We start from the raw sequence: 14117 nt of genomic DNA, 5'->3' as shown, positions 1-14117 counted from the left end.
GTACAAAAATTGGCACTTGGAAGGACCAGGCCCTGAAGTACCCTCAAATAATTTAACAGTTTATCTTTATTCAGGTATGCCCAGCTGCCCCTCCCATTCACATCTCCTGATCCAATTGCAGCTGCCTGAAATTCCTTTACACAGGGGAGAAAATACTTTCATTTGCTACTCAAGGGGGAAAAAAATGACAAAAATGCAAAGTCTAGCTAAGATAACACTGAGTTTAACTGAATTTCAGTTAACCACTCTGCCAAGAGAAGCCGCGTCAAGCTTGTTTGGGAAAGAAGAGAACAGTTCACTGAGGCCTACTAAGTGTCAGGCTATAGTTAGCAGATGGTAAGCAGTGGATTTAAATCAGTCTGTGTTATTTTCAATGCCTTACTCAGTAAATGTTTACTGCTTGATTCAAGAAACAAAACTAAGTATACAATACATCAAACATTCCCCTGCATCCACAAAGGAAGAATTTAAAAAGCAGATGAGCATCAGGATTACAGTCAAGCATGAGGCTCTGAGCTCAAATCCCAGTACCGCCCCCTCCCCCCCAAAAAAGAGCATAGTCTCTGCCAGGCATGGTGGTCCATGTCTGTAATCCTAACACTCAGGAGGCTAAGGCAGGAGGATCACTTGAGACTGGACAATATAGTGAGAAGGCAGACCTTGAAGTCAGACTGCCTAGACTTAAATCGTAGCTTCGGCACTGACTCGCAGTACTCACTGGGTGAATAACTTCTCTGTGCCTTAGTTTCCTCATTCCTAAAATGAATAGCTAGTTTACAGCCATACCACCCAGAACATGCTGATCTTATCTAAAATGGGTAACCACACTTACCTCATTAGATTACTGTAAGAATAAGCACAATTGCTCAGAACAGTACCTGGCATACAGTAAAAGCTGTTTACGTATTAACTGCAAGTATTATCACTACCATTATCTGAGCTATCTACCCGAAATCTATCAAGAAGCTCTGGCACATAAGTTCCTTTTTTCAGGAGATTCACTAATGAAAGTATTTCTGTAAGCAAGAGACACAAACAGAGAAGGGTATGTTAGTTAGGAGAACTCATGAGTACTTGGGGACTAATTAACTAGATTTTAGGTTTAACTTCAGTTTAGATTGCATAGTGTCCCCCAAAGCCCATGTGCTAAAGAACTGGTCCCCAGTTTGGCGCTGTTAGGAGGTGGCAGAAATGCTGCCACCATGATGTGCTGCCTCATCGCAGGCCCAAAAGCAGTGGAGCCAACCAATCATGGACTGGAAACTCTAAAAGAGTGAGCCAAAACTAACTTCTTCTCTTTGTAAGGTGATTGTCTCAGTTATTAATCATATTAATGGAAAGCTAACTAACACAGGCTCATTTTTTCCCCTTTCTGTCTTTTCGGTGTTTTTCCAGTTAAGTCATTGTTCTTTTATAACACAAGGGGTGAGAAAAGTTAGACAAAGGATTAACTAGCGTGTCTGACAACTGTTGACAGTTCAAAAGTTTTGGCTGGAGGGAAACATAGCAATACTGGCTCAGACAAAACTTTCAGATATATTTCATGCCTTATACAAGGGACTGAAAACAGGAAGGACTTGGGACAAGCATTCACAGTAAAATCCCATCCATCTCAAGACATAAAACTTAGGGAAGAGTTTACCACACTAAGTTGAGTATGGTGAAAGTCAGGCAAGCTTTGTTGCTCTAAATCAAAACTGGGCTTTGGCTTCTAGGAAGAACTATTTTAGAAATATGACCATAGAGCACACAGCTAAGATACAAGAAAAAGAAAAATTTTCCAATACAGGAAGAAATGGGTAAAGAAACAGAGAATTAGTTGGTAGCAGAAGAGGCCTGCTTTCAGTTTTATTTTACAGAGAAATATTCACATGGTATACTTACACTGGTAATGTGCCTATCTCAACGATTTACATTGACAAAGGAAAAAACAACCTTGGTCTCTGAATTTTTCAGATTGATTTTTTATGAGGTATTCTATTTACTTCTGTTTACCAAGAGGAAAAAAGACATAAACATATTGAGTACCAAGCATTTTATGTATATCAGTTAGTATGAATAACCTTATGAATATAGATAAGAAAACAGAAATACAGAGAAATAAAGAAAGCTCCCTAAAGTAACACTACCTATAAATGATGGAATAAACTCAAGATATTTTGAATTCCAGGTTGGTGCATGCTCTACACACTTTCACTGCACTGTCTAAGGCATGACAGATGTTTCAGAATCTACTTGCCTGAATGTTAATGTCTGCCCACAAAAATAGGTAGGCGCATTGGAGTACAGAACCCCTGAAGACTCAGAATCATTCCGGAGCGCTATATTTCTTCGACTGCTCAGACTGTAGCCCTCAAAGCCAGTTGTCCACTCTTTTAAAAACAAAAAGATAGAAAATTATTAGCATCTTTTCAGGAATAACTTCCATACAGAAAACACTAAATAGAGGGGACCAGGAACTAGAGAAAAGGTTAGATCAAAAAGAATTAACCTAGAAGGTAACACACACGCACAGGAAATCAATGTGAGTCAATGCCCTGTATAGCTATCCTTATCTCAACCAGCAAAACCCCTTGTTCCTTCCTATTATTGCTTATACTCTCTCTACAACAAAATTAGAGATAAGGGCAAAATAGTTTCTGCGGGGTATTGAGGGGGGGAGCGGGAGGGGGTGGAGTGGGTGGTAAGGGAGGAGGTGGGGGCAGGGGGAAGAAATGAACCAAGCCTTGTATGCACATATGAATAATAAAAGAAAAATGAAAAAAAAAAAAAAAAAGAAAACACTAAATAGAACTTGGAAGTGGAAGTGACTACTCATAGGGGTCCTAGCCAAGTTTAATAAAATAAAATAAAATATTCAGTAACAGGGAACTGTGGTCAGCTCCTTAAGTTACAAAACAAATTTTCATATTTTACTGCATAATTCTGGCATGGAAAAATCAAATAAATGTTATTCCCCACCTAACAAAATCATGGTTCAAGTTTAATCTGAGCTTATTCCAACCTGATTAAGAACTAATTGATAGGGACAGAGGTACAGCTCAGTAGTAGAATGCATGTTTAGCATCTGTAAAGCCCTGGGTTCCATCCCCTGAACCATATTAAGAAATAGCGAGTGAGTATGTATGTAGCCAACTGTGTGGCACATGCCTGTAGTCCCAGCTACCTGAGGTTGAAACAGGAAGATTAATTGAGCCCAGGAGCTAAAGGTTATCCTGGGCAAACCACAAGACCCTGACTCTTAAAAATAAGGAAGAGGGAAAAGTAGGTATTTTAAAAATAGTAATGGAGGAGACAGAAATTTAAAATTAAGTTTTTTAAGAAAATCCTTCTACCCAGGTATTTATTGAGGGTTTGGAAAATCAGTGTCCTATATAATATTTTCAATCTTTGCTTTTTAAGTGATGCTAAGAATCTGTTTAGCATTATTTTTGAACTCCAAAGGTAAGAAATGATGAAAACAAAATTAAAATGAAGTAATCTGAGTATATGTTTCAGGCTCTCATCAATTCAGGATTTATCTTTAGAAAAAAGGTTGTCAGTGCACCACCCTTAGCAGAGAATAGAAGTGTTTGTATACATATTAAGCTTCAGGAATGAAAAGGTTAACAGCATACCATGAGGCACCAATGTGGAATGACCTATCTGGGGGACGCTCCAAGGACTCCACTCCTGTCGTCCATCTCCTCGGGCGCAGACTCTGAACTGATAATCGACATTGGGGTCTATGTGCAATACTATGAATTCAGTTTCAGAGCCTACGTATACGTCTTCAAAGTGATTTGAAGTGCATTTTCGGAACTGGAGCCTGTAATCTTGGGCTGTAAAGTCGTCATCCACCTAAGGAGAAGGGTTTTATGTTAAGTAAAAACTAGAGAACAAATGGGAACCTTCTGGACCAAACACCCAGGTCCATGTGCTGAATATGGGCTACACTGGAGAAGGCCAGCGGAAGCATGCAATCACTATTTTCTTTCCTCCTTTTTTTTTTTAAAGACAGGGTCTCACTGTGTAACTCAGGCTGGCCTTATACTTGCCATCCTTTTGTCTCAGATTCTCCAGGATTGGGATTAAAGGCATGTGCCACTATGTCCAGCTCCGTTCTTTTTTTTTTTTTTTTTTTGACACTACTGGGGTTTGAACTCAGTGCCTCGTGCTTGCTAAGCAGATGCTATACCACTGGAGTCATACCACCAGTCTTCCTTTCTTTTCTTTATTGACTTATGTCTTTAATAATTCTCAGTCTAATATAAAAAGTTGTTTCCTTTTTTTTAGAAATGGCATGCTTTTGTAAACAATAATGCCAAAGATAAAACATTCAAAGAAGTATTCCACAGCTTTATACCATTTATCTAACCAACAATTAATATCATTATGAAATATATATACATGATATCATATATACATGATATCATGTATATATATATATGATTCCTAAAAATTAATAGAAGACAAGCCATCCCTACAAAATGGGCAAAAGAACAGGTGGGCATGGTGGTATATGCTTGTAATCTCACTTGAAAGGCTGAGGCAGGAGAATCATGAGTTCCAGGCCAGCCTGAGCTACACAGCAAATTCTAAGTTAGCCTACACTACAAAGCAAGACCTTATCTCAAAAAAAAAAAAAAAAAAAGAGAAAAAATGAGTAAAAGAGAATAAGAAGTATCAATAGCTAAGACACATATAAAAATATTCAACCTAATTTATAAAATGGAAATGCAATGTAAAACCACAATAAGATAACACTTTGGCAAAAATATTTACTCTGACTTTGCCAAGTACTGGTCAAGATGTAGGATAAGCTGAGAGCCAGTGGCTCAGGCCTGCGATCCTAGCTGTTTGGGAGGCTGAGATCAGGAAGATCCAGGTTCAAGGCCAGCCTGGGTAAATAGTGTGCAAGACACCATCTCCAAAATAACCAAAGCAAAATGGACTTAAGGTGTGGTTCAAGTGGTAGAGCACCTGCTTTGCAAGCATGAAGCCCAGAGTTCAAACTCCAGTCCCACAAAAAAAAAAAAAAAAAGAAAGAAAAAAGAAAGATGTGGAATAAAAGGTACTCATAAGGAGGGGAGAAATAACCCAAACACTGTATGCACATATAAATAAAAGAAAAAAAAAAGGTGCTCATATTGGAAAGCTAAATTCACACAATTGTTTGGTAAAAAAGATCTGACACCACCTAATTGTGTATAGACCCAAAACCTTAAGTTTCATAATTTTAGAGCTAGGTTTATGATTTAGAACAAACTTCATATGTGTGCACAAAGAAACATGAATAAGAACATAAAAACATGGGCTAGAGGTATGGCTCAAGCAGTAGAGCACCTGCCTTGAAAGTACAAAGCCCTGAGTTCAATCTCCAGTATTGCCAAAAACAAACAAAACACCCCCAAAATTGTGGAAATGACCCTTGATCTACTGATAGGCAAAAGAACAAAAATGAAATAGGAGCCCTTCTGGGGTTTTCACATTAGTTATGGTTGCTTTTTGTTGTTTTGTGTTTTTTTGTGGTGATGGTGGTAGTAGAGAAAGTGGGCACCAATAGAATCCTTGTTTTGAGCCAACAAAAGCATTCTTACTTCTTTCTTCTTTATCAAGACTTCATTAAAAATAAATAAATGAATACATGAATAGATACATACATACATACATAAAATTCCATTTAAGAAAATAGCTTGCAGGCTTGAGGAATGGCTCAAATGGTAGAGTACCTACCTAGCAAGCATGAGGCTGAGTTCAACCCTCAGTACTGTGAAAAAGTAAGTAAGTAACAGCTTCCAGAAGGCAGGCACTTATCTTTGAGTGATGTACTTGTCAATAGCCACAGTACTATGTGGCTAATCTGGGTATGGTTTCTACTTAAAATATGGTAACTCATATACACAGTAAGATTTAATACACAGAATTCTGGGTGACACTGAGAGTATGAGGAAACTATACATTAAGAATCTTATGTCAGAGCTATCAGTTCAATAGTGAACAGACAATATTAAGATACTGAATATTCACTATCATCTTTTGGCTTTTCTAATAAATAGAAATGGGAGAAATCTTCAATTTACTAAAAGTTAAGTCTGGGAAATATGCAATGAGAAACAATGTGATACAGAGCTTTAAAAAGATTTTGAAAAAGATTTTCAGGCTGGGAGTGTGGCTCAAGTGGTAGAGCCCCTGGCAAGTGCAAGGTCCTGAGTTCAAACCCTAGTACTACAAAAAAAAAAAAAAAAGACTTTCAAGGGGCTGTACAGTATTTGCCTGGCATGTGTGAGGCCCTCAGTTTGATCCCTAGCGTGCGCACCCACACACACACCCCCACCCTTGTAGAAACTTTTGGTGGGGGGGTGGTACTAGGGTTTGAACTCAGGACCTCACGCTCACTAGGCAGGCGCTCTACCACTTGGCCACTCCACCAGCCCCTTCAAAACTCTTTATTTCAATCTGGAAGAGCTACCTTAGTTCATCTTCCCTGTTTCCCTTGACTTTGTTTTAACTGTAAAGCAAAAGAAATTTTTGGTTGAGAAGAGAATATTTAAAGGTAGTTAATGAAAAAAAATTTTAAAGGCTCCAAGTCCCAATTCCATAATGTGGAAGCTACTTTTGCAGTTCTGAATTACATACCTTACACCATCGTACTATGATGCCTCCGGGTTTCTCTATTAGTTCTTCTATCTGTACTGGTGGACGAGATGCTACTGTTCCATGCTTAAAAATGTGGTCTTTCACTATGTTAAGAATTGAATCATCCAACTGAGCAGACAAACAAGGCACATCAACCAGCAAAGGTACTTCTGGTAAGCTGAGGAAACAAAGCTCATGTGTTTATGAGACTTTAACTTAAGAGTTGAATATTTTAGTTCAGTCACATGCTAGAAGGATCCTGAAGTCCCTGGCAAATAACTCACATGGCAGTCAGGGGCTTTTTAGTGAGGGAATTTAATCTTTACTTTACGTAAAGATTAAGTACATATAAGCAAGACAAAAAAATTGGGAGTCAGAAGGGGTGGTACATGCCTATAATCCTAGTATTCAGGAGGCTGACAAGAACATTGCAAGTTCAAGGCCAGCCTGGGCTATATAACAAAACCCTGTCTCAAAAAACAAAACAAAACAGGAAAAACTGGTGGTAAGAACACAACTGTAAAATTTATACCAAAAGATCTGGTTTTCTGAAATATGACTTTTTCTTTTTTTTTTTTTTATTCATTTATTCACATGTACATACATTGTTTGGGTCATTTCTCCCCCCTGCGGGCCCCCCCCCCCGCCCCCAGACTCAGTTTCAATGATACAATTGGAATTTTTTTTTTATGCAGGGTCATGCTAATCTTCTCTGTATCATTCTAGTTTTAGTATGTGTGCTGCTGAAATCAAGAACTAGAATTTTAAGAATTTAACCATTCTCCTACACTGGAACTGAAAAGGATCTGTAGGCAAAAAATTACAATCACAACTATTTTACAGTGATAAAAGGGAAATGAAACCTTCAAAATTAATTCTCTATCTTCCTTAACTGGAATTTCTAATTTTTATCTTAATTAATTAATTAATTTTCAGTATACTGAGGTTTGGGCTCAGGGCCTCATGCTTGCTAGGCTTGTACCCTACCACTTGAGCCATTCCACCAGTCCTTTTATGTGGTGGGTACTTTCAAGATAGCCTGGGCTGGCATTGAGCCCAGTCCTCCTATCTCTGCCTCCTGAGAAGCTAAGATTATAGGCATGAGCCACCTGGTATTAACAGGAATTTTTAACAGGGGGGAATAAAAGAAAATACAGCTTAAATGCTTAGATGTCCAAAAGGCATAAACTCTTTTACCTGTCCAACTGAATGTGGGAGGCCTTTTTGGCAAAACTCCACAGTTTCTCATTCTGTTCTTCTATACCACCAAGAATGGCGATCTCACCTACAAACAAGAATAAGAAAACTAGTACAATGAAAAATGGGTACCTATCTTGCAAGCACAAAGCCCTGATTTCAAAATCTTGTACTGCCAGAAAGAAAGAGTGAGAAATGGTCACACAACTCATCTTTGCATGGGTCTCTAGTTTTCCCTCCCTCTCTTCTTCTTTCTCTTGCTTTTTTTTCGGTGGTACTACGGTTTGAGCATTTCCAGGTTTTTTGCAGACAATTCCTAAGTGATTTCACAGTCAATTTCCCAAAAAGTAAAAACGGAAACTATTTTGGAAGTGATTCTCTTGGTAAGCCCAAGAAGAAAAAGGATACACAGTGGTAATATTTTGCCAAGCTGAAAGTTTCTGCTCTACACAAACAATCTGGTATTACAACCAATTTCCCACAAAGTACAAGGCCCAGGGACTTTTCCCCATCCCTCTTACAGAATCTTCAATGGGAACAAAATTTTACCATGACAGCAGCACCAGGGTACAGGTCTTAAAAAGCCAAATGATTCAGTCAGATTTCCCTAAAAGATCACACATTAGATCAGAAATTATTCAACAAGAACAATAAAAAGGAAATGCTATATAGAGGGTACAAAAATGACCAACTTCTACATCTTCCAAAACTCTATTCCATCTGACTGCGCCATGGAGTTACTCAAGTTTTTTGAGAGCGTGTAACTTTCTTCACCAAAAGAAAAAGGGACATACTGAACACTGCCTCAAAATCCTCAAAATTTCATAAATAAGTTTTTGTCTCTTGGGAGGAGTGAGGAAAAAAGTGTTTGAAATTAAAAGTATTTCTGAAGTATAAAAAAAATCAGGCATCAAGTGCTATAACAAACATATGTATTTGCCTTAAAGGATTTACTTTCCAAAATGAAAACAGTCCCCAGGGTGATGGGTGTACACTCCTGACCTGTGCTGACCTGCTTCTGAGTTTGTTTCCAAATGCAAAGCCTCCAGGGAAAGTTATTCTGTGTTCTTGCTAAAAAGAATTTTCACAAAGGCACTGTTATGGTCAGTGAAAAATAAACACTTCTCCTTGAAGGTTATAATTAGCATGTAAAGATAACACTAACATATTCTATGTGGGACCAAAAGGGGATTAACTTCCAGCTGGAGTGACAAACTTGTGAGCTAGCCACACATTTTATTCTATGCCACTCACAGCACTCATTCTGTGGAATGGATGGAATTTAGTTTCCTTCCCTGACTCCTTTTCCCACAACTGCCCTGCAAATGTTGGCATACTTTAGTGTTCTCCTATCTGCCACCTGTTCTTCCCACATTATACAGTATCTCCTGATGATTTTACTTATTCCCATGGATTTGATGCATATGCCATTAACTGTCACAATGACATCTTCAGGTATGATCTCTCTCTGAAATGTCATACCCATACTTCAATGTTAAACGCCTCAAACTCAACCCAAAATCAAATGCCTAAGTACCTATTAAAGCCCTCTTCTCCTCCTTTATTTTCTGTGTCAGTAAATGGTGGCAACATTCTCTGGTCAGTGAAAAACAGGCTGGTTTTGATCATCTCAAATCCTCCCCTTCTACTCCATCCTGTATCCATATACTCACCAATCAGTGATGAGGAAAATCATCAACTTTATCTCTGAAAAAAAAATCTTTTGTTTATTGGGTTTGAACTCAGGGCCTTGCACTTGCTAGGCAGGCCTCTACCACTTGAGCCAGGCTCCCAGCTCTGGAAAAAACTCTTAAACCCAGCCCTGTTTCATCTTCACTTGCTATTGTCTTTACCACTTCCCACCTGAATCACTTTCCCTACTTTTTTTTTGGTCAGTACTGGGGTTTGACTCAGAGTCTTGTTCTTGCTAGGCAGGCCCTTAACCGCTTTAGCCACACCCAAGCCCTCACTTCCACAACATTCTAATCGGTCTTTTTTTTGCCTCCAGTCTTAAATTCTCTAATCCAGGTTCATTTAAAAAAAAAAATGTTGGACTGGAAGCATGGGTCAAGTGGTAGAGGCTGCCTAGCAAGCCTGAGGCCTTGAGTTAAACCCCAGTATGGCCAACAACCCTAAGTTCAAACAAAAAATACAATAATAAAATAATAAATAAAACTGACTATGTAACTCTGCTATTTAAAATACTTCAATAGATCCCTGAATATGCCATTTATTACATGCTTGATGTCACCTCTCTTTGGAATCATGGATACCTTTTTTCCCTTTATCTGCTTACTGAATTTCTTCAAGCCTCTGTGAAACTCCTCCTACAGAGAGCTACCCTATGCTCTTCTAGACAGACTGAAGCATTTCCTCCTCCATGTTCCATTAAGGCAAATCTTAGATCTTGCTCCAAATGTCTGTCTCTCCCACTGGACTGTGTATCCCAAAGAACAGAACTGTTACCTTTTTATTTAATGTACCCAACAGAGCACAATGTTGTACAAAGTATAATGTTGGAGGCAGGAAGGTGGACATGAAGGAAGATAGCAAAGCAATATCTGGACATGACTTATCCAAAAAACCTTGCTAAAGACAGGAATATAAAAATAAAATTTCAGAAATAAATATCGATCTCATTTTTAACCTTCTAAAAGGTTAATTCTAAAATTTTAATTCTACAAATTATGTTCACTGAAAAATGTTTCAACAGATTCAAAATGACCTCAAAATTGTTAACAACTGATTAGGTATATAATCATAGAATCATCTGGGACAAATCATTTACTTCTTATTTGTAAATGATTCTAATAAATACTTCAATTACACTTACCCTGGGATATCTCAGGAATATATGTCATCCTATTATAAACTGTCTTAAGATATGAACATCCCAGGCACCCCACAGATGGTAAGAAGCCTGCTGTTTTCTTGCAAAATCAGTCAAGTGTCAATCTGAATGAACCACATTTAATATGCTCACTGGACTCCCACCTTCTTGGACCAGGTCCTCCGCGGTTTTAACTCCATGTTCTATGAGCTTCTGGCAGTCATCTAGTGGTTTAATGGTCTCCTGTTCAATGGTATCCACTTCTTGCAAAAGGGATACCAATCGCTCATCTAGGAGCTTCCCAAGAGTTCCCTTTAAATCATTAAAATGCTGTTTGAGAACATCCCTGGTCTGTGATGCACTCTCTTTGATCTAAAAAGAAGTAACATAAAAACTCAAATTCAGAATCTATAGAAAAAATTAAACCACAAGCATCACTCACAATTAAGGTTCCATACAACTATCATGTACTACTCATACAAAAAAATTTTTTATTTTTGAAACAGGGTTTGATTATATAGCCCAGGCTGGCCTTGAATTTGTGATCTTCTTGCCTCAGCTTCACAAATACTGAGATTACAGGCTAATCTCACATTAAAAAAAAAACTGGAGGCTGGTGGAGTGGCGCAAGTGGCAGAACACCTGCCTAGTAAGCATGAGGCTGAGTTCAAACTCCAGTACTGCCCAAAAAAACCAAAAAACTGGGAGACAGGGGGTGTGGCTCAACTGGTGGTAGACCACCTGTCTAGTATGTGCAAGGACCTGAGTTCAAACCCCAGTACTGCTAAAAAAATTTTTAATGATACGGGGTGGCTTTATATAGCCCATGCTGGCCTGGAGCCTGCTATGCAACACAGGCTTGCTTCTAACTTGAGATCCTCCAGCCTTAGACTATTAAAAATTGTTAATGTAGGTAGGCATGGTGGAACACTCCTAAAATCACAACACTCAGGATGCTGAGGCTGGATGATCCCAAACACAAAGCCAGCCTAGGCTATATAAGACGCTGTCTCAAAAACACAAAACAAAAGTGGTAGTAAGGTATGAACTCAGGGCTTCATGCTTGCTAGGCACATGTTCTATCACTTGAACCACTCTACCAGTCCCCCCCCAAAACTGAGATTATATATACTTAAGGTATACAGTGGGATGCTTTGACATACATGTACACAATTAATTGCTATTACAGTCAAGCTAATTAATATATCCATCTCCTCACATAGTTAACTTTCTACATGGGGTGAAAATGCGTAACATCTCTCTTAGCAATTTCCAAACAGAAAATATAGCATTAACTAGAGTCCCCATTCTGCACATTACATCTCTACATTTATTCATCACACACGCACTCTTTGGCCAACATCTCACTATCCCTTCCCACTAATCACCTCTAGCCCTGCTAGCGACTATTCTACTCTAAGCTTTATGAATGTGACATTTTTTTTTAGATTCCATAAAAGTGAGATCAGGCAGTGTTGCCGTTTATCGACCTTTGCCTCAGTTCCTTGGAGCTTTCTCACAAGGCCAGATGCCAAATCACACAGGCCCGGTCCCACTGCTGGCTCTGACAAGGCAGTATTTTTTTTTCTGTCTGTCTTATTTCACTTAGGATAATGTCTTCCATTTACAATGCTATTGTAAAAGACAAAATTTTCTTCTTTTTAAAAGCCAAGTAATATTTCATGGTATAAACACACATCTTCTATCACTGATAAACCAAATATGATTATTTTGCACAAATTTGCAGACCTGCAAAGAATTGGCCATCCTATCAGAAAGGGCTCAAATCCTAGCTCCACTGTTCAGAAAATGTGCCAATTTGACCAAGCTAATTAAGTGCTCAATACCTCGATTTTCTTATTCACAAAATGAGTATAGTAATGGTAATTTCATACTCACAGCAATTTCAGTTGCTGTGAAGATTAATTAAAATCTATGTACTGTTTTTGGTAGAATAACTGACACGTTGTTCCAATAAATAAATGTTAGAAATTATTATGCCAGATGTGGTGGTGTAGGAAGGAGGACAAGTTCAAGGCCAACATAGACCACAAGTCCTGTCTCAAAAGAAAAAAAAAGGGTGAGGGGAGGGATTGCAGCTCAAGTGGAAGAGCATTTGCCTAGCAAGCAAGAGAGCCTGACTTTCCACAAAAAAAGAAAAAGTTATTACTTGCATAATCTAGTTCTTGCCAATAGCATGTTTTGGTACTAAAAATTAATTACAGGGTGACTAAAATTCATTTCACTGAAAAGAAGCAACGAAAATACTGTAATTAGAAAGCAACAATACAAACATAAAAATCACTACACGGAAAAAATGCCCTCATTATGCTAAAAGAAAACTAACAGCTGGACACCAGTAGCTCCTACCTATAATCCTAGCTACTCAGGAGGCAGAGATAGAGGACTGAGGTTCAAAGCCAGCCCCAGGCAAATAGTTTGTGAGACCCTCTCTTGTAAATACTCAACATGAAAAAACACTGGCAGAATGGCTCAAGTGATGGAGTGCCTGCCTACACCTACCAGCCTAGCCTAGTGTGAGGCCCTGAGTTCAAACTCCTTTACTGCCTCCCCCCAAAAAAAGAATTTATTTATAACCCAAAAAAGACTCAGGAGGCAGAGCTGGGACAATAACTTAATCGTTTTTGAGAAATGGTACTCTTTGTGACTCCGCATGAGAGATTTATAGACCCTCTTCCCAGAAAAATGAATAATCCAGACCCTAAAAAAAAAAACCACTCAATTTCAAAAGTTTAAAATTCCCTCAGATCCAAACCATGGCTTGCCTAGAGCAGTAATTATGAAACTTTCTTTGCAAAAGAATCATGAAGGCTGCTTGTTTTAATTCGGATCACAGGGTTCCATCTCAGGCTGACAGAACCAGAAGCTTAGAGGAAGGGCGGGAGGAGTGTACAGATGGAGCTCTCGTTTCTCACAAGCACACATTAGGTTCTGCAGCACACAGATGCACTGCCCTCAGTCCACAAAGCTGAGATTAAGAGCCCTTGTTCCGGGAGACAGAAGAGAAAAATCATTGTATCTCATGCGTATTTTGAAATAGGCTGTTGGTATGGGTGTTAGCTTTATTTATTTATTTATTTAAAACACTACTGGAGATTGAACCCAAGGCTTCGACTATTCCACTTGAGCCCCAGCCCCAGCCCCATTGTTTATATTTTGTTTTTGAGATAGGGTCTCACTGACTTTGCCTCAGCTAGCCTCAAACTCACCTGTCTCCTGCTTCAAACTCCAGAGTGCTGGGAGGTGTGTGCCACCACACTTGGCTCTTACACAACTGTTTAAACCAGAGCAGGGATGGGGGTGGGGAAGGTGGCCCAAACAATGTATACATATGTGAGTAAATGTAAAAATGATAAAAATAAATAAATAAATAAATAAATAAATAAAAAAGAACCAGAGAGAGGATGTCTTACAATTTTGATATTATTAGCAATGAAGAATCGCAGGCTCC

The 14117-nt window shown here is 38.7% G+C and overlaps 1 protein-coding gene and 1 pseudogene across 2 annotated transcripts in view; both read right to left on the bottom strand.

Annotated features, from left to right (window-relative positions):
- The window catches only part of Crlf3 (cytokine receptor like factor 3), a 32845-nt gene that overhangs the window by 4609 nt on the left and 14119 nt on the right, over nt 1–14117 (bottom strand). The window contains exons 2-7 of one of the 2 annotated variants that reach the window (XM_074046423.1): nt 10810–11017; nt 8365–8422; nt 7816–7903; nt 6619–6796; nt 3618–3840; nt 2240–2372 (exon numbers count right to left, since the gene is read on the bottom strand). In XM_074046423.1, coding sequence (XP_073902524.1) covers nt 2240–2372; nt 3618–3840; nt 6619–6796; nt 7816–7903; nt 8365–8422; nt 10810–10845 — 716 coding nt within the window. In that variant the 5' untranslated portion in view covers nt 10846–11017. The remainder of the gene's footprint in view (nt 1–2239; nt 2373–3617; nt 3841–6618; nt 6797–7815; nt 7904–8364; nt 8423–10809; nt 11018–14117) is intronic. The other variant, XM_020174471.2, reaches the window with a different exon arrangement.
- LOC141414372 (U6 spliceosomal RNA) lies at nt 7286–7375 on the bottom strand (annotated as a pseudogene).

This window comes from Castor canadensis, chromosome 11 (genome assembly GCF_047511655.1).
Source record: "Castor canadensis chromosome 11, mCasCan1.hap1v2, whole genome shotgun sequence".
NCBI lineage: Eukaryota > Metazoa > Chordata > Mammalia > Rodentia > Castoridae > Castor > Castor canadensis.
The sequence above is the reverse complement of the archived record's forward strand: the minus strand, read 5'-3'. Positions and strand labels throughout refer to the sequence as shown.